The sequence below is a fragment of the Polypterus senegalus genome, chromosome 7 (genome assembly GCF_016835505.1).
Source record: "Polypterus senegalus isolate Bchr_013 chromosome 7, ASM1683550v1, whole genome shotgun sequence".
NCBI lineage: Eukaryota > Metazoa > Chordata > Cladistia > Polypteriformes > Polypteridae > Polypterus > Polypterus senegalus.
The window spans coordinates 48,695,155-48,714,839 of record NC_053160.1 but is presented as its reverse complement, the minus strand read 5'-3'; the positions used below and the strand labels follow the sequence as shown (position 1 = coordinate 48,714,839).

The window sequence follows — 19,685 nt, the reverse complement described above, 5'->3', positions numbered from 1 at the left end:
TTGTGAAGCATAACCCATTCAAGAATTTGTGGGAGATTCACAAAGAGTGAACTACAGCTGGAGTCTGCGCTTCAAGAGCCACCACACACAGACATACTGTATCTGGGACATGGGCTACAACTGTCGCATTCCTTGTGTCAAGCCATTCCTGAACCAGAGACAAAATCAGAAGCGTCTTACCTGGGCTAAGGAGAAAACGGACTGGACTGTTGCTCGGTTGTCCAAAGTCTTCTTTTCAGATGAAAGTAAATTTTGCATTTCATCTGGCAATCAAGGTCCCAGAGTATGGAAGAAGAGTGGAGAGAGGCCCAGAATCCAAGTTGCTTGAGGTCCAGTGTGAAGTTTCCACAGTCAGTGATTTTGGGGAGCCACGTCATTTGCTGGTGTTGGTCCACTGTGTTTTATCAAGTCCAAAGTCAATGCAGCCGTCTACCAGGAAACCTTACAGCACTTTATGCTTCCCTCTGCTGACAAGCTTTATGAAGATTCTGCTTTCATTTTCCATCAGGACATGGCACCTGCCCACACTGCCAAAAGTACCAATACCTGGTTTAATGACCATGGTATTACTGTGCTTGATTGGCCAGCAAACTTGTCTGACCTAACTATTGTCAAGAGGAAGATGAGACACCAGACCCAACAATGCAGACTAGCTGAAGGCCGCTATCAAAGTGTCCTGGGCTTCCATAACACCTCAGCAGTTCCACAGGCTGACTGCCTCCATGCCACACCACATTGATGTAGTAATTCATTCAGAAGGATCCTCGACCATCTATTGAGTGCTTACATGGACATACTTTTCGGTAGGCCAACATTTCTATATTAAAAATCATTTTTATATTGGTCTTATGTAATATTCTAATTTTCTGAGATACTGAATTTTGAGTTTTCATTACCTATAGGCAATAATCAGCTAAATGAAAAGAAATAAATGCTTCAAATATTTCACTATGTGTGTAATGAATCTATATAATATATGAGTTTCACTTTTTGAGTTGAATTACTGAAATAAATTAACTTTTAAATTCAGGGGGAGTAATTTTGTCAAACCAGTAGTGTACTTTTCATGTCAGGTATATTTGAAGTAGTACACCGGGACGCCTGGCTGTGCTGATCCTGTCAGTTTTTGCGTATTACAATTTCTGTACCAGCTGTGCAAGAGACATGAAGATACATTTTTGTCAGACCAGAGTAGTCAGTCAGCACATATGGATACCGTGGGAGGTAACTGAAGTTTAATTTTGGTTCTGCCATCCTGGGAACACCCTGCTCATGCGCCATGTTGCATTTGTCACGACAGAAGCCATGAGTGAGTTTTTGTGTGACAGACACACTGGCCTTACACTTTTTTATATATAGATAGTTAACTAATAGAAGTGGAAGGGATCAATACAGTATAGGTTTGCAATTATCGTGTCAGCTAAATTAAAATAATTTTTGTTCAACATCTGTATGGAATATAGAAAAAATGTATTTTGTTACTTGCACAATAAAAGTGCAGTGTTATTGCTCATGCACTAAATGGTGCTATATAAAACAAAGGTGGATTGATTGTTTGTCACAGGGGTTACTCTGCCCTTTCTTTACTTGTTCTCTGTCTGCTGGTTTCTTTGATTAAAAACAGTTTAAAAAATCTTTTCCTGCTAAAAAAAATGCCTGCATACTTGTCATTTGTTTTTTGGACAACATAGAAAAGTGTATTATCTGTATTTTTGGTTTTTTTTTTTCCTTTTTTTCATTTCTGATTTTTCACTGCTTATGATATCGATATATCTCCCTTTTCTTTCTCACTTTTTCTATAATAAACTGCACACTGATACTTTATAGTTGTTGTTAATGTTGTTGATAGCTTGGTGAAACTATGAAAAATTAAGATCCCTTTATTCTCCAAACAAATGTTACTTCAGGGTTTGAGAAAGTGTTCAATGTCAGCTTCACTTACTCTGGGGTTTTTGCTACTTTATATTGGAAAGGAAACTAATTACTTTAAAAAAAAAACTTACATTGTTACGTCATGATAATAGCTTTATTTAAATGTGATTAAGCTTTTACTGCATTCTTTTTCACACAGTAAAAGGTGCATGGAGCAAAGTATAATTGAGAATTATGTTACCTTAACCGTTACTCAGCTAGGGAACATGATTCATGAAAGTGTTGTCTGGGACATATTCATTGTTCATCTTGCAATATTGTGATTTCTTTTTAAATTGTAATAATCCATTAATGTTTTCTTAAGCTGCATGGTACACCATTTGAAATTTCTTATAGTTTTGTAGTTATTACTTGTTTTCAACAAGAAATTACTAGAAACATTTAAAGAAACCTCTACCAGTACTTAAGTGCCCCATCCATATTAACAGTATAGGATTCTTTGTGAGCAACTATTTATTAATCAAGCTGACAGTAAAGTAAGGCTTTTAGTATGATTGATTGATACTGGATTATATGTTGAATAATATCGGACTTGTGGAATTGGAATTGTATAGTTATATCTAACTGTGGTTATAAAGTACATTCTTTTTAAGTCTAATAATTTTGTTAATTGTTTTTACATTTCTGTTTAGCCCAAGGATACACTTCAGGTTCTAAGTAGGAAGGCTTCTGCTGTAAATATGGAAAAACTGAAGAAGTTTGCAGCCAGGAGAAAATGGAAGGTACTAATATATGAAAGTTTAAAATTTGTAATTTAATATATCTAGAGTTTCAGTTTATGTAAATTTATATAAATATTTTTAGGTAAAGCAGTTGAATCAGTGTTAAACTATAACTCAAGATAATGTACTTTATACTAGAACATACTGTGTTTTAAACATTTTTACAGCACTAATGATGAATTATTTATGCTATAACTTAACAATTTTCTTGTCCTTATAAAATCTTGAAATTAGATAAACATGGCTTCTGGTGACAAAACAGCACACAGAAGATTTAACTTTGACATTATCTATTCAACAAAACATAAGCCAACATGCATCAGTCGTGGATGTTGTATAACCTCATATCAGTTAAGAAGGCAGCTACAGCCAGGTGCTGTTAATTGAATGCACCTGATTAGTTAACGAATAGAATACCAACCATTTCTCTCCCTCTCTCCCCTTCACTATATATATATATATATATATATATATATATATATATATATATATATATATATATATATACTGTACATTGTAAAAGGCGCTATATAGGCGCCTGACCCGACACAGACTCTCACCCAGAGACACATACAAAAACAAATTAACTTTTTATTTTCTTCACCTGTGGGGCACATCTTCCCCGTGACCCTCACAGGCACAACAAAGTCCCCAGTACACAAATAATGCACTCAAAGCACACTCTTCTCTGGCACCACCACTCCTCCTCCTAGCTTTGTCATCCTCCTCCTCCTGACTCTGGCCATGAGTGGTGGCTGCTGACCCCTTTTATAGTCCACCCGGAAGTGCTCCAGGTGGTTGATTGCTGAGTTCCGGCTGCACTTCCGGGTGTGGCAAATACGCTGCCCATATGGGATCAGGAGTCCCAGCTGCAACACTCCCTGGTGGCGCCTGCGGAACCCAACAGGGCTGCACCCAACTCCCGATTCCCATGGAGCCCTGCGAGAAACCGAGGCACCACCCCAACCCAGGAGGGCGGCAATCTAGCGTCCAGGGGGAGGTATTGCACCGTCTATGGCTGCTCCCCCTGAACATATAGCAAAGGGGCGTCCCTGGCTGTCCGCCACAACATATACACACAAACGATTCACTCTCCAACCCCCCATGCCTATGCTAACGCACCAGCCACTTTGTGTCTCTGCCACTTGTGTCGTGAAAAGGGGGGCTGAACGCACACCCCAAGGAGACATGGTTGCTCCTCTTTGCTCGATCTGCTGCTGGCTTACCGCTGCTGCCATGCCGTGTGATCTGCATCTCGCACGGCGCTTCAAACATTTAAAATCCTGTTCAACAGCTGTCTTTGTCATCTACCGTGTGTATTTTATTTCCAGCCCTGGGCGTGGTTAAATCTCTTGGCACAAAGTCTTGTCTTGTGGGGCGTGAGTTCTTGATATTTTAGTTTAACATAAGAATCTGAAAATCTAACAACATCACATTAAAGTTTGATAAATTCTGAAAAGAATAATACCAAACATGTATATGTAGGTTTTAAAATAAGCCGGTTTTACAGCGTGACATAAAAGCGTCACATAAGATCTTTGCACAAAATTGTTGCACTTTTAGGCTTAGGATTTTATATGTATAGTGTGTGTGTAATATTTAAAAGAAATGCATGTACAGTTAGGTCCATAAATATTTGGACAGAGACAACTTTTTTCTAATTTTGGTTCTGTACATTACCACAATGAATTTTAAATGAAACAACTCAGATGCAGTTGAAGTGCAGACTTTAAGCTTTAATTTAGTGGGGTGAACAAAACGATTGCATAGAAGTGTGAGGCAACTAAAGTATTTTTTTAACACAATCCATTTATTTCAGGGGCTCAAAAATAATTGGACAAATTAAATAACTGGAAATAAAATGTTTTTTTATAATACGTGGCTGAAAACCCTTTGCTGGCAATGACAGCCTGAATTCTTGAACTCATGAACATCACCAGATGCTGGGTTTCCTCCTTTTTAATGCTCTGCCAGGCCATTACTGCATCAGCTTTCAGTTGCTGTTTGTTTGTGGGCCTTTCTGTCTGAAGTTTAGTCTTCAACAAGTGAAATGCATGCTCAGTTGTGTTAAGATCAGGTGATTGACTTGGCCAACCATTCAAGAATTTTTCACTTCTTTTCTTTAATAAACTCCTGGCTTGCTTTGGTTGTATGTTTTGGGTCACTGTCCATCTATATCATGAAATGCCGCCCAATCAATTTGACTGCATTTAGCTGGATTTGAGCAGACAGTATGTCTCTGAACACCTCAGAATTCATTCGGCTGTTTCTGTCCTGTGTCACATCAATAAACACTAGTGTCCCAGTGCCACTGGCAGCCATGCACGCCCAAGCCATCACACTGCCACCACAGTGTTTTACAGATGATGTGGTATGCTTTGGATAATGAGTTATTCTACGCCTTCTCCATACTTTTTTCTTGCCAACATTCTGGTAGAGGTTGATCTTGGTTTCATCTGTCCAAAGAATGTTTTTCCAGAACTGTGCTGGCTTTTTTAGATGTGTTTTAGCAAAGTCCAATCTAGCCTTTTTATTCTTGAGGCTTATGAGTGGCTTACACCTGGCAGTGCACCCTCTGTATTTACTTTCATGCAGTCTTCTCTTTATGGTAGACTTGGATATCGATACACTTTACCCCCTGGAGAGTGTTGTTCACTTGGTTGGCTGTTGAGAAGGGGTTTCTCTTCACCATGTAAATAATTCTGCGATGATCCACCACTGTTGTCTTCTGTGGACATCCAGGTCTTTTTGCTTTGTTCATCAGTGCTTGCTTTCTTTCTCAGGATGTACCAAATTGTAGATTTTGCCACTCATAATATTGTAGCAATTTCTCAGATGGGTTTTTTCTGTTTTCGCAGCTTAAGGATGGCTTCTTTCACCTGCATGGAGAGCTCCTTTGACCGTATGTTGTCTGTTCACAGCAAAATCTTCCACATGCAAGCACCACACCTCAAATCAACTCCAGGCCTTTTATCTACTTAATTGATAATGACATAACGATGGACTTGCCCACACCTGCCCATGAAATAGCCTTTGAGTCAATTGTCCAGTTACTTTTGAGCCCCTGAAATAAAGGGATTGTGTTAAAAAATGCTTTAGTTGCCTCACATTTTTATGCAATCGTTTTGTTCCACTGAATTAAAGCTGAAAGTCTGCACTTCAACTGCATCTGAGTTGTTTCATTTAAAATTCATTGTGGTATTTTATGGACCTAACTGTAGATGGTTGGGGATTGTGCTTGATTTTCCAATGTTATTCTCTTGTGCTGCACATTTCTTGTTTAATATGTGTTTGCTTTTCAGTTAAGATTTTTTTTGATAAGCTTGCCTTTAAACTTGGCAATTTTTTTTTTCTCCTATAAAAGGTTTCATTTTTGACTTCACTGTTATCGGTGCCAAACCATGAGTTTTTTTGTTGTTTGCTTTCCCTGCTCTTTGACCAGGACTCTTTTTTATAACAGGTTTTTTTTTTATTTTTTACACACAGCAAGACAATTAAGTTTGCCAGTGAAAATTTCATTTTATTTTATAATAAATAAAATTAGTCAGTTTAAACTCTGCGTAAGTAAACTATACTAAAATATCTGACAAACCAGTGAAAAATCTCAAGCCTATTGGTCCCCACACTTGTGAGAAGATTTTGGGTGGCAGAGATTTTCAAGTTTGATAGCAAAGAAGTCAGTGTTAACATTTAATTACTGCCAAAAATAATTCTGGTAAAGTGTGTTAGGGAGGTGATGCAGAGTTTTTAAATAAAAACTGTGTAGCACAGGTTGGTGGGTGTGGGTACATGCTGCTGTGAATCTGTGTGGGTTTGGAGTGTTTTGTGGGGAAATTTGCTGAATGTTAGTTGATGTGCAGGTGCGAACTACTCAGCTTTGTCTTAAATCTGTTGCTACGTACTGAACACAAAAGAGGAAAATAGTAGACGCACACCCTAATTTTTACAAAGAAAATCACAAAAATCGTTTTTCCAGGTTTACCCATTTTAGCTGGCTGCTCCATAAATCTTTTTCTGGCATGTACGATTTTCAGAAAATCATCATCCATGAACAAATCTCAAGAAGCCAAGGAAGGAAAAAAATCAGAAAAATGAATTAAAAAAATAAATAAATAAATAAACTGCTAGTTGTCAATAAATTCTCTTAACAAGCTGGTGCAGTTGCGTCATGGACAATACCACATTGTGAGCTATATAGGTTTTTTGCAACACTCTGTAAAGTCTTTATTAAGACTAAACATGCTACTGGTGTAGCTAATAAGGTACAGTGGTGTGAAAAACTACTGCCCCCTTCCTGATTTCTTATTCTTTTGCATGTTTGTCACACAAAATGTTTCTGATCATCAAACACATTTAACCATTAGTCAAATATAACACAAGTAAACACAAAATGCAGTTTTTAAATGATGGTTTTATTATTTAGGGAGAAAAAAAATCCAAACCTACATGGCCCTGTGTGAAAAAGTAATTGCCCCCTTGTTAAAAAATAACCTAACTGTGGTGTATCACACCTGAGTTCAATTTCCGTAGCCATCCCCAGGCCTGATTACTGCCACACCTGTTTCAATCAAGAAATCACTTAAATAGGAGCTGCCTGACACAGAGAAGTAGACCAAAAGCACCTCAAAAGCTAGACATCATGCCAAGATCCAAAGAAATTCAGGAACAAATGAGAACAGAAGTAATTGAGATCTATCAGTCTGGTAAAGGTTATAAAGCCATTTCTAAAGCTTTGGGACTCCAGCGAACCACAGTGAGAGCCATTATCCACAAATGGCAAAACATGGAACAGTGGTGAACCTTCCCAGGAGTGGCTGGCCGACCAAAATTACCCCAAGAGTGCAGAGACGACTCATCCGAGAGGTCACAAAAGACCCCAGAACAACGTCTAAAAAACTGCAGGCCTCACTTGCCTCAATTAAGGTCAGTGTTCACGACTCCACCATAAGAAAGCGACTGGGCAAAAACGGCCTGCATGGCAGATTTCCAAGACACAAACCACTGTTAAGCAAAAGAACATTAGGGATCGTCTCAATTTTGCTAAGAAACATCTCAATGATTGCCAAGACTTTTGGGAAAATACCTTGTGGACTGATGAGACAAAAGTTGAACTTTTTGGAAGGCAAATGTCCCGTTACATCTGGCATAAAAGGAGCACAGCATTTCAGAAAAAGAACATCATACCAACAGTAAAATATGGTGGTGGTAGTGGGATGGTCTGGGGTTGTTTTGTTGCTTCAGGACCTGGAAGGCTTGCTGTGATAGATAGAACCATGAATTCTACTGTCTACCAAAAAATCCTGAAGGAGAATGTCCGGCCATCTGTTCGTCAACTCAAGCTGAAGCGATCTTGGGTGCTGCAACAGGACAATGACCCAAAACACACCAGCAAATCCACCTCTGAATGGCTGAAGAAAACAAAATGAAGACTTTGGAGTGGCCTAGTCAAAGTCCTGACCTGAATCCAATTGAGATGCTATGGCATGACCTTAAAAAGGCGGTTCATGCTAGAAAACCCTCAAATAAAGCTGAATTACAACAATTCTGCAAAGATGAGTGGGCCAAAATTCCTCCAGAGCTGTAAAGACTCATTGCAAGTTATCGCAAACGCTTGTTTGCAGTTATTGCTGCTAAGGGTGGCCCAACCAGTTATTAGGTTCAGGGGGCAATTACTTTTTCACACAGGGCCATAGGTTTGGATTTTTTTTTCTCCCTAAATAATAAAAACCATCATTTAAAAACTGCATTTTGTGTTTACTTGTGTTATATTTGACTAATGGTTAAATGTGTTTGATGATCAGAAACATTTTGTGAGACAAACATGCAAAAGAATAAGAAATCAGGAAGGGGGCAAATAGTTTTTCACACCACTGTATATTGGCATTGGTCCATAAACTCTAAGGCTGCTGCCATCCTCATTTATTATATTTATGTATTTGTGAAGTAATCTATACAAATAAAAGGCAAAGCCCTCACTGACTGACTCATCACTAATTCTCCAACTTCCCGTTGTCACAAAGATGAGACATACTCAAGATAAAGATTTGGGGCAGCCACCCGTATAATCTGGTAACCCGGCTGCAAACTCGTTCTTTGTATGAAATACAGCACTGAAGTGCATACAAACGAGTCTAAGACAAGACTGAGGGCAAAGGGAAAAAGGGCAGGCTTTTAAAGGGGAAGACAGGAAGTGAGGTCATAAGGATCGGGCACGTGTTCATCACTCATTGGATCAGGCCCAGACATGTCATCGGGGGGCCGGAGCTGGTAAGGTCTGTTTCCATTGGTTCGGTCCTGGAAGTGATGTCAAGAGAGCCAGGTGGAGTCTCCCAGGAATGGTCTACAGGGAAGTGGGAAAAAGAGTCCGTGCACTCTGCCACATCCCGGCATGCCTCAGAACTGCCTTCACTCAAGCCCTTTAGCTGCCTCCCATGTGCACGTGTGTGACACCTTGTAGGTAGAAGGCTGAAATTTGGCAGGCTTATTCCTTACAACTTACTTACAAAAGTTAGGCAGGTTTCATTTTGAAATTCTACGCATAACGGTCATAACTGGAACCTACGTAGTACATATATACGGCCATAGCCTGCAGCTCGGTCGCTGTGTGAGGCGGAGTTGCGTCCCTCATCGTCACACCTCCCACGTAATTGAGTGCCTGCCTGTATAAGGCTGTCCGTCAACAGCGATCCAATAGACATGCTGCCGCTAAATATTCGTGGGTGAAGGACTGTGCTTATGCAAACGAAGATGAGATGGTCAGGGATAGACTAGTGTTTGGCACAAACTCAGCGAAAGTGCGAGAGAAACTTTTAAGTGCCGGGTCTTAGCTAACAGGCAGCAAAAGAATATGAAGCGTGTGACGCATACAAGCATATTCATAAGTGCAGCTACTGCGGGAACAAAGCACGCTGTAAACCTTAAGTTTAAATTAAGTTCATAGACACGCTGCCACTGGCGTTTGTCATGCCTACGACGAATACAGTATTCACGAGATACAAGTTTAATGAGAAGACGCAGGGTATAAACGAGACTTTTGATCACTTTGTAACGGAATTAAAATTGCTGGTGAAGTACTGTGCTTATGCAAATGAAGATGAGATGGTCTGGGATAGAATAGTGTTAGGCACAAACTCGGCAAAAGTGCGAGAGAAACTTTTTTACGTTCATAGACACGCTGCCGCTAAATATTCTTGGGCAAATCCACTACTTAATACCGGGAATGCCTGTTGAACATCTTAGATTCACGTGTACCGATTTGGGTAGTGATCACTTCGATGAATGAAACCTGTTATCTTTACAACGTTTGACAACGAAGATGAGATGGTCAGGGATAGACTAGACAAACACGGAATGTAACTTGAACACAACACATCCTCCAAATACGAACCTGATTGAAACAAATAATGATAATCAAATCCTTGATGACAGCAACACTCATAACAATCACAAAATAATTATATTGACAATCATGTTACGTTATTCTTAAAATGTTTTCTTTTCTTTTTCATAACTTCTTTAACACACTACTCCGCTGTGAAACGTGGGTATTTTGCTATTTGGTATATAATTCATTATGATAAGGTGTTGTGTTAAATAAAGGTTGCTTGTTAAGAAGAAGTCACAGGGAAGCTGCAGCGTATTGGACATAAGGTAGCAACAACTCCTGTAAAGGACACCAGTCCATCACAGAGTAAACACACACACACTAGCGCCAGTTTAACAATGCCAGTTCCCCTAACCTGCATACCTTTGGACTGCAGGAGAAAACTGGAGCACTTGAGGGAAACCCATACAGACACATAAAGAGCATGCAAACTCCAAGAAGTAAACACTAGGTATGCAAATCTTAGTCTGTTTGTTATGAGGCAGCAGCGCTACCACTGTGCCACCGTGCTGCCCCATAAATTAACATCTAGTAGTTATTTATAAATGTAGGGAAGATTTGCTTTGATAGATTATTAAATAAAAGTTTTGGTGTGCTGAATATAAAGGCATTACAAAAGCAAAGCAAAGTAACAAACCCAGAGATCATGAGTAGAATGTATAAAGCCACCACTAAGAAGTCAAAAAATTGTGATTTTTTTTTAATAAGTAAACATGATACAATACTTATTTAGGATATTGTTTTAATATATATTTATTCAAGATAATGTATAGATTTATAGTTCAGTATGTAAATCTTTTTGCTATTGTATTTTTACTTTATATTGATAATACATTTGTTCATTTTTTTTTTTCTTTTCAAAGCAATCTGTACGTTTAATTTCATTGTGCAACCGCCTTTCAAGATCATTCCTATCTAGAAGTAATATCAGTGTTGCAAGGAGTGAAGATACCCTGGTAAGGAAAAACATTACGCTCTTAATCACTGTTTACTTTTGACAATTATTTTCTTTTGCAGTCTATATAGAGTCTCTAATAAGGCTGTCATCCAAACTCATAATTTAGATTTAAATATTTCAGGTTTTTCAGGTTAAACTTACATATTCATTCTAATATTGTTGAATCTGGTTTATGACCGTATATATATTTCCTGTGCTGTTTTCACAAGAAATTATTTACTAAACTTGCATACATACATTCTTCAGGTATTAGTGCTGATTTTAATTAAGAGAAAATATGTGTAAAACTTACATTTAATAACCTATTCAAGCATAATAAAAAAAAAATCATACATGCCCTAGATAACCTACCTTTTTGAGTTTTTTTTGTTAAAATTTATTTTATTTTCTTCTTGTGTTTGTAAATTTTGCTTTAGTTTCGGTCACATCGAATTATTTTTTTCCAGGGTTCAAACATGGTATATATAGTTTATGCAATTGTGCTTTCAGGATAAGTATGATGTGAACAGTGTACATCTCTTGGAAACTCAACAAAGTCTTTACTTAGTCCTTTTTCTCATCTCTGCTCTCTTCCTGGCTCCATCGCTGTTGGGACTAACTTTAGTGCTAAGGTTTCTTTGCTTTTATTGTTCTTTGTCATTTGTTAACTGTGCGCTTTCCCATTTCTCAGTCAAACGTCTTCATTATTTTTTTATTTTGTTTGCCAGTGCACTATAGACAGAGGTACAACAACAACATTTATTTATATAGCACATTTTCATACAAACAGTAGCTCAAAGTGCTTTACATATTAAAGAATAGAAAAATGAAAGACACAATTATAAAACAAAATAAATCAACATTAACATCGAATAAGAGTAAGGTTCAATGGCCAGGGGACAGAAAAACAAAAACTCCAGGCGGCTGGAGAAAAATAAAATCTGTAGGGATTCCAGACCATGAGACCGCCCAGTCCCATCTGGGCATTCTACCTAACATAAATGAAACAGTCCTCTTTGGATTTAGGGTTCTCACGGAAGGGCTTGATGATGATGATGGTCACGTAGACTTCTGCCTTTTAATCCGTCCATCATTGTTAGAGCATCATGAAACTTTGAGTAGGTGGTGGCCTGCCACCACCACCACAAAGAAACGGAAAAAGAAACAGAAAGAGAGTAGGGGTCAGTACCGATTTTAGAGCCACCATGAATAGTTATTATGATGAATTGAACATACAGAGTATCAGGATTAAGTTAAATTACGATTAAAATGAAGTTATAAAAGGCCATGTTAAAGTAATGTGTTTTCAGCAGTGTTTTAAAGTGCTCTACTGTATCAGCCTGGCGAATTCCTATTGGCAGGCTATTCCAGATTTTAGGTGCATAGCAGCAGAAGGCCGCCTCACCACTTCTTTTAAGTTTTGTTCTTGGAATTCTAAGGAGACACTCATTTGAGGATCTGAGGTTACGATTTGGAATATAAGGTGTCAGACATTCCGATATATAAGATGGGGCGAGATTATTTAAGGCTTTATAAACCATAAGCAGAATTTTAAAGTCAATTCTGAATGACACAGGTAACCAGTGTAGTGACATAAAACTGGAGAAATGTGTTCTGATTTTCTTTTCCTAGTTAGGATTCTAGCAGCTGCATTCTGCACTAGTTGCAAACGATTTATATCTTTTTGGGTAGTCCTGAGAGGAGTGCATTACAGTAATCTAGTCGACTGAAAACAAGCGTGAACTAATTTCTCAGCATCTTTCAGTGATATAAGAGGTCTAACTTTACTTATGTTTCTTAAGTGAAAAATGCTGTCCTAATGATCTGATTAATATGTGATTTAAAATTCAGATTACAGTCAACAATCACCCCTAAGCTTTTTACCTCCGTCTTGACTTTTAATCCTAATGTATCCAGTTTATTTCTAATAGCCTCATTGTATCCATTATTGCTGATCACTAAAATTTCAGTTTTCTCTTTATTTAACTTGAGAAAATTACTATTCATCCATTCTGAGATACTAGTCAGACATTGTGTTAGTGAATCAATAGAATCAGGGTCATCAGGTGCTATTGATAAGTACAGCTGTGTGTCATCAGCATAGCTGTGGTAGCTCACGTTGTGCCCTGAGATAATCTGACCTAACGGAAGCATGTAGATTGAGAATAACAGCGGACCCAGGATAGAGCCTTGTGGAACACCATATTGGATATCATGTGTCTTGAGTTGTAATTCCCACAACTAACAAAATATTTTCTCCCTGTCAGGTAGGATTCAAACCAATTTAAGACACTGCCAGAGAGGCCCACCCATTGACTAAGGCGATTTCTAAGAATGTTGTGATCAATGGTGTCAAATGCAGCACTCAGATCTAAGAGGATGAGAACAGATAAATGGCCTCTGTCTGCATTTACCCAAGTCATTTACTACTTTAACGAGTGCAGTTTCTGTGCTGTGATTTGTTCTAAAACCTGACTGAAATTTATCAAGAATAGCATGTTTATTTAGGTGGTCATTTAACTGCATAATGACTGCCTTCTCAGAACTTTACTTAAGAAGGCAGGTTAGAGATGGGTCTAAAATTTTCAAGAGCTGAGGGTCAAGATTATGTTTCTTAAGTAGGGGTTTAACTACAGCAGTCTTAAGACAGTCTGGGAAGACCCCAGTATCTAGTGACGAATTTACTATGTCAGAACATTATCAATTAGCACGCCTGATACTTCTTTGAAAAACCTTGTTGGTATCGGGTCAAGGGCGAGGTGGAGGGTTTTAATTGAGAGATTATTTTTTTAAATCAGGTAAATCTATCCTAGTGAAAGAGTTTAATTTGTTTATAACAGGATGCTGGGGTTTAGGGGATCCTTAGTGTTGGGGAGATATACTATGTTATTTCTAATATCATTAATTTTTGATTGAAAATACAGCGACAGCCTCACAGGTTTCACTGGAAGCACTTAGGAGGCATTCCTTTGAGCTACCTGGGTTTAGTAGGCGATCAATTGTTGAAAATAAGACTCTGGGATTACTAGCATTGTTATTTATAATCTTGAGAAATAGCAGCGTCTCTCAAGACGGACAGTGTTATTGTATTCTGTTATTTTGACTTTTAATATTTCGTGGTGGATAGTAAGTTTAGTCTTCCTCCATTGACGCTCAGCTCTACGGCATGTTCTCTTTAAATCAGACACTCTTTGGGTCTTCCATGGTATACAATGCTAGAAGATTTTTTCACTGTCTTTTCAGGTGCAACTATGTCAACAGCAGCTCTCACTTTAGAATTAAATCTTTCCACCTTACTATTTACATTGTCCTCGCTATTATAGCTGGCACTATAAACGGACTGATTGCTTAAAATGTTTGTAAGTTTTAAAGCTGCTGCGAATCAAAGAAGCGTTTTTAACAATATGCTTCTCATGAGTGTTTTTATCATTATTTCTATATAAAAAGTAGAAGAAAATGGTCTGATAGACCAATATCAATGATCTGTTTTATATCAACTTTCAGTCCTTTAGTAATCACTAAGTCTAATGTATGACCTGCTTTATGTGTAGGCTGATTTATGAGTTGTCTCAAATCAAAAGAATCCAGGAGGTTCATAAATTCTTTTACTTTTAGATCACACGGATTATCTATATGAAAATTAAAGTCGCCAACTATTAGGAGTGTGTCATAGTAATTAAAATTGACATTAAGTCAGAGAATTCCTCAAAAAACGCGTTATATTTAGGAGGTCTATACACGGATAGTACTAGAACTTGAGAATCTCCATGAATAACAACGGCGAGATACTCAAAGGACTTGAACTTACCAAAACTGACATCTTTACATTTTAATCGGCTCGAGTAAATGTTAGCCAATCCGCCCCTTTTCCCTGGCGGTTTGCGAGTAAAACTGTAATCCGGGCGCAGATTCGATTAAAACTGCGCGCATCTGAATTCAGCCATGTTTCATTTAGTGCAATAAGATCTATTTTTTTATCACTAATAAGATCGTTGATAAAAAACGTTTTGTTAGTTAAAGCTCTAACATTTAATAGTGCCATATTTAATGTTTCGGAGGTGCAGAGATGAGTACTATGTGCGTTATTGTTATTTGGAATAGGAACTAAATTATTATTATTAGCGCTCTCTGTGTATTTTTGTTTAATCTGTGATCTGTTTTATAGTTTTAATACATTGTTCCTCTAAAATAGTGATTTTAATTAGATTATTGGAGTTTATGCCATATTTCCTAGGTTTTCTACATGCATTGAGATTGCTTATTACAGTATTAATGGTGTGCACTTTAACGGAAGACTCTATTAAACATTCATCATGTCCTGGCACAGCAGTATTATTTCGGAAGGGGTTAAGAGCAGAGATAGATAGTCAAGAAAAACAAATTACCTTCGATATGTTTTGGAGAGGACCCGGGCGCGAAACTGTTCGGATGCAGGCCATCACGCTTGAAGAGACGCGGCCTTTCCAAAAAGAGATTCCAATTGTTGATGAAACCGACATCCTTCTTCTTTCAGAAACCCTGTAGCCAATTGTTCAATCCTAGCAGACAACTGTAGTACTCGTTGGATTGTCTGACGATTTCATTTAATCAAAGCTGCGAATTCAGCCTTCAGGATTTCTGATTGTCGGTGCCTTATATCGTTTACGCCGGCATGCAAGACGATTGATCCAACTGCACTCTCTTTGTGTTTCTCGTAGACTGCTGGTGCACGTTTCATTACATCTCGGACACGAGCACCGGGAAAACAAGAAACAAAGGTATCCGTCAAATAAATAATAATGATGATATATCCATTGACCATTGCAATACAATATTTAGTATATTTATTTGCACCATTTGTTAAAAATATAAATAATTCATATTAGTCCAGCTTATATTAAAGAGAGGAGCAGAGGTATTGTGTTTTAACTTCTGCAGCACTGAGAGAGAAGCTGACCAGTCACTAGTAATTTCTTCTGCACAAAAGTCCTGTACCCTTATTATACGTGACAGACAGGGAAAGAGCCTTTGCCAAAAGTACATTTGCACACTTTCCCTTTAATGTTGACTGTTTGTGCATGTGGAAAATCCAAAATGCCACTATCCAATTATCCCAGTACTCTGGAGTATTTAAATTATATATATATATATATATATATATATATATATATATATATATATATATACACAGTGGTGTGAAAAACTATTTGCCCCCTTCCTGATTTCTTATTCTTTGCATGTTTGTCTCACAAAATGTTTCTGATCATCAAACACATTTAACCATTAGTCAAATATAACACAAGTAAACACAAAATGCAGTTTTTAAATGATGGTTTTGATTATTTAGGGAGAAAAAAATCCAAACCTACATGGCCCTGTGTGAAAAGTAATTGCCCCCTGAACCTAATAACTGGTTGGGCCACCCTTAGCAGCAATAACTGCAATCAAGCGTTGCGATAACTTGCAATGAGTCTTTTACAGCACTCTGGAGGAATTTTGGCCCACTCATCTTTGCAGAATTGTTGTAATTCAGCTTTATTTGAGGGTTTTCTAGCATGAACCGCCTTTTTAAGGTCATGCCATAGCATCTCAATTGGATTCAGGTCAGGACTTTGACTAGGCCACTCCAAAGTCTTCATTTTGTTTTTCTTCAGCCATTCAGAGGTGGATTTGCTGGTGTGTTTTGGGTCATTGTCCTGTTGCAGCACCCAAGATCGCTTCAGCTTGAGTTGACGAACAGATGGCCGGACATTCTCCTTCAGGATTTTTTGGTAGACAGTAGAATTCATGGTTCCATCTATCACAGCAAGCCTTCCTGGTCCTGAAGCAGCAAAACAACCCCAGACCATCACACTACCACCACCATATTTTACTGTTGGTATGATGTTCTTTTTCTGAAATGCTGTGTTCCTTTTACGCCAGATGTTTCTTAGCAAAATTGAGACGAGCCCTAATGTTCTTTTTGCTTAACAGTGGTTTGCGTCTTGGAAATCTGCCATGCAGGTGTTTATGCCCAGTCTCTTTCTTATGGTGGAGTCGTGAACACTGACCTTAATTGAGGCAAGTGAGGCCTACAGTTCTTTAGACGTTGTCCTGGGGTCTTTTTGACCTCTCGGATGAGTCGTCTCTGCGCTCTTGGGGTAATTTTGGTTGGCTGGCCACTCCTGGGAAGGTTCACCACTGTTCCATGTTTTTGCCATTTGTGGATAATGGCTCTCACTGTGGTTCGCTGGAGTCCCAAAGCTTTAGAAATGGCTTTATAACCTTTACCAGACTGATAGATCTCAATTACTTCTGTTCTCATTTGTTCCTGAATTTCTTTGGATCTTTTGTCTATCTTTTGAGGTGCTTTTGGTCTACTTCTCTGTGTCAGGCAGCTCCTATTTAAGTGATTTCTTGATTGAAACAGATGTGGCAGTAATCAGGCCTGGGGGTGGCTACGGAAATTGAACTCAGGTGTGATACACCACAGTTAGGTTATTTTTTAACAAGGGGGCAATTACTTTTTCACACAGGGCCATGTAGGTTTGGATTTGTTTTCTCCCTAAATAATAAAAACCATAATTTAAAAAACTTCATTTTGTGTTTACTTGTGTTATATTTGACTAATGGTTAAATGTGTTTGATGATCAGAAACATTTTGTGTGACAAACATGCAAAAGAATATGGAAGGGGGCAAATAGTTTTTCACACCACTGTATATATATATATATATATATCTATATATATATATCTATCTATATATATATATATATAATATATATATATATCTATACTAATAAAAGGCAAAGCCCTCACTCACTCACTCACTCACTCACTGACTCATCACTAATTCTCCAACTTCCGTGTGGGTGGAAGGCTGAAATTTGGCAGGCTCATTCCTTACAGCTTCCTTACAAAAGTTGGGCAGGTTTTATATCGAAATTCTACGCGTAATGGTCATAACTGGAAGCTGTTTTTCTCCATTTACTGTAATGGAGATGAGCTTCAACGCCGTGGGGCGGAGTTTCGTGTGACATCATCACGCCTCCCACGTAATCACGCAGTACATAGAAAACCAGGAAGACCTCAAAAAAGCGCTGAAGAAAACATGCATTATATAATTGAGAAGACAGCGAAACAATAAGAAGCGAGCGAGTGACATATACAACCATATTCATGAGTTCTGCTACTTCGGAAACAAAGCATGATGTAAACCTACACTTTAAGTTCATAGACAGGCTGCCGCTGGCGTTTGTAATTTAGTGCCTGCCCATATAAGGCCGTCCATCAGCGGCAATCCAATAGCAAACTGCCACGGGTAAATTTTCACGGGTGAAGGACTGTGCTTATGGAGAGGAAGATGAGATGGTCAGGGTGGTGTTTGACACAAACTCAGCGAAACTGCGAGAGAAAGTTTTAAGTGCCAGGACTAAGGTAACATTAAATACAGCCATGGACATAGCACGAGATGGCACCAGCACAGCTGGGAACCTTCGATGCATGTACACCGAGTGGCTCACGTGAACTGACGCAGTGCACAGATAAAAAGCAGCAGTTCCAAAGAGCGCTGAACAAAAACCGAATTACACAATTGAAAAGGCAGCAAAAAATATGAAGCGTCTGATACATACAAGCATATTCATAAATCCAACTACTGCGGAAACAAAGCACACGGTGGAAAAGTCAATGTCCGCTAAAGGAAGACAGTGTAAAAAACCCGTGCATGCAGTGTGTCAGGTCTCAGATAAAGAAGAAGATGAGCTGTTTATTGATGCAGTAAGAAACGAATCGATGAATGAAACCTGTTATCTTTACAACGATTGACAGACACGGAATGTAACTTGAACACAACACATCCTACAAATACGAACCTGATTGAAAGAAATAATGATAATCAAATCCTTGATGACAGCAACACTCAGTAACATTCACAAAACAAATACTGTATATTGACAGTCATGTTCGTTATTTTTAAAATGTTCCTTTTCTTTTTCTAGCTTTTTAACACACTACTTCTCATGCGATACGGGTATATATATATGTATATATATATATCCCGATCTACATACTCGAATAATGGATACTTTATTCGCCATCAATGATTGTTTTGGTAAAGCAATACTCAGTGTATTCATTAGATGAACGGTAAAAAGTAAGAGCGAGGGGAGGATGACTTATTGAGGCATGCAGGCTGTAGTGCGCGTCAACTCTATCTGAATTGCGCGATCACATTTAAAAAAATATATCTTTTCAAGTTCTATTTAGTCCATATGTGTCAAACTCAAGGGCGGGCCACATCCGCCCGGCGTGTAATTATATCCGCCCGCGAGATCATTTTATATACTGTATTATTGTTATTAATGGCCCGGGTATATGAAGCGCTGGTAACACAATAAACTACAGATCCCATAATGCAGCGCTTCAGCTGCATGTTTACTGAACCCGTGTGTCTCATTTGTGGAGCTAACGTGGCTGTAATTACAGAATTTAATCTAAGACGGCACTATGAGACAAAACATCAGGGTAACCTGAATGCAATGCAGAAGATACAGAAAGCAGAAGAATTAAATAAGAATCTGACACTTCAGCGGACGTTTTTACCGTGCACAATCACAAAGTGATTTCAAGTGAAGCTGCTTTTATGGGAGACACAAATGCACCAGTGCAATTTGCCCCACTTTCCCTGTTGCCAAGTAATGTTAAACCAAGTCGTCACTACGGTGTTCCCAAATACGCACTTTGCTGATAA

At 38.4% G+C, this 19,685-nt stretch overlaps 1 protein-coding gene across 1 annotated transcript in view; it reads left to right on the top strand.

The window, feature by feature from the left end:
- The window catches only part of dapk1 (death-associated protein kinase 1), a 198,591-nt gene that overhangs the window by 110,921 nt on the left and 67,985 nt on the right, over positions 1–19,685 (top strand). The window contains exons 10-11 of the mRNA XM_039758599.1: positions 2,565–2,654; positions 10,902–10,994. Coding sequence (XP_039614533.1) covers positions 2,565–2,654; positions 10,902–10,994 — 183 coding nt within the window. The remainder of the gene's footprint in view (positions 1–2,564; positions 2,655–10,901; positions 10,995–19,685) is intronic.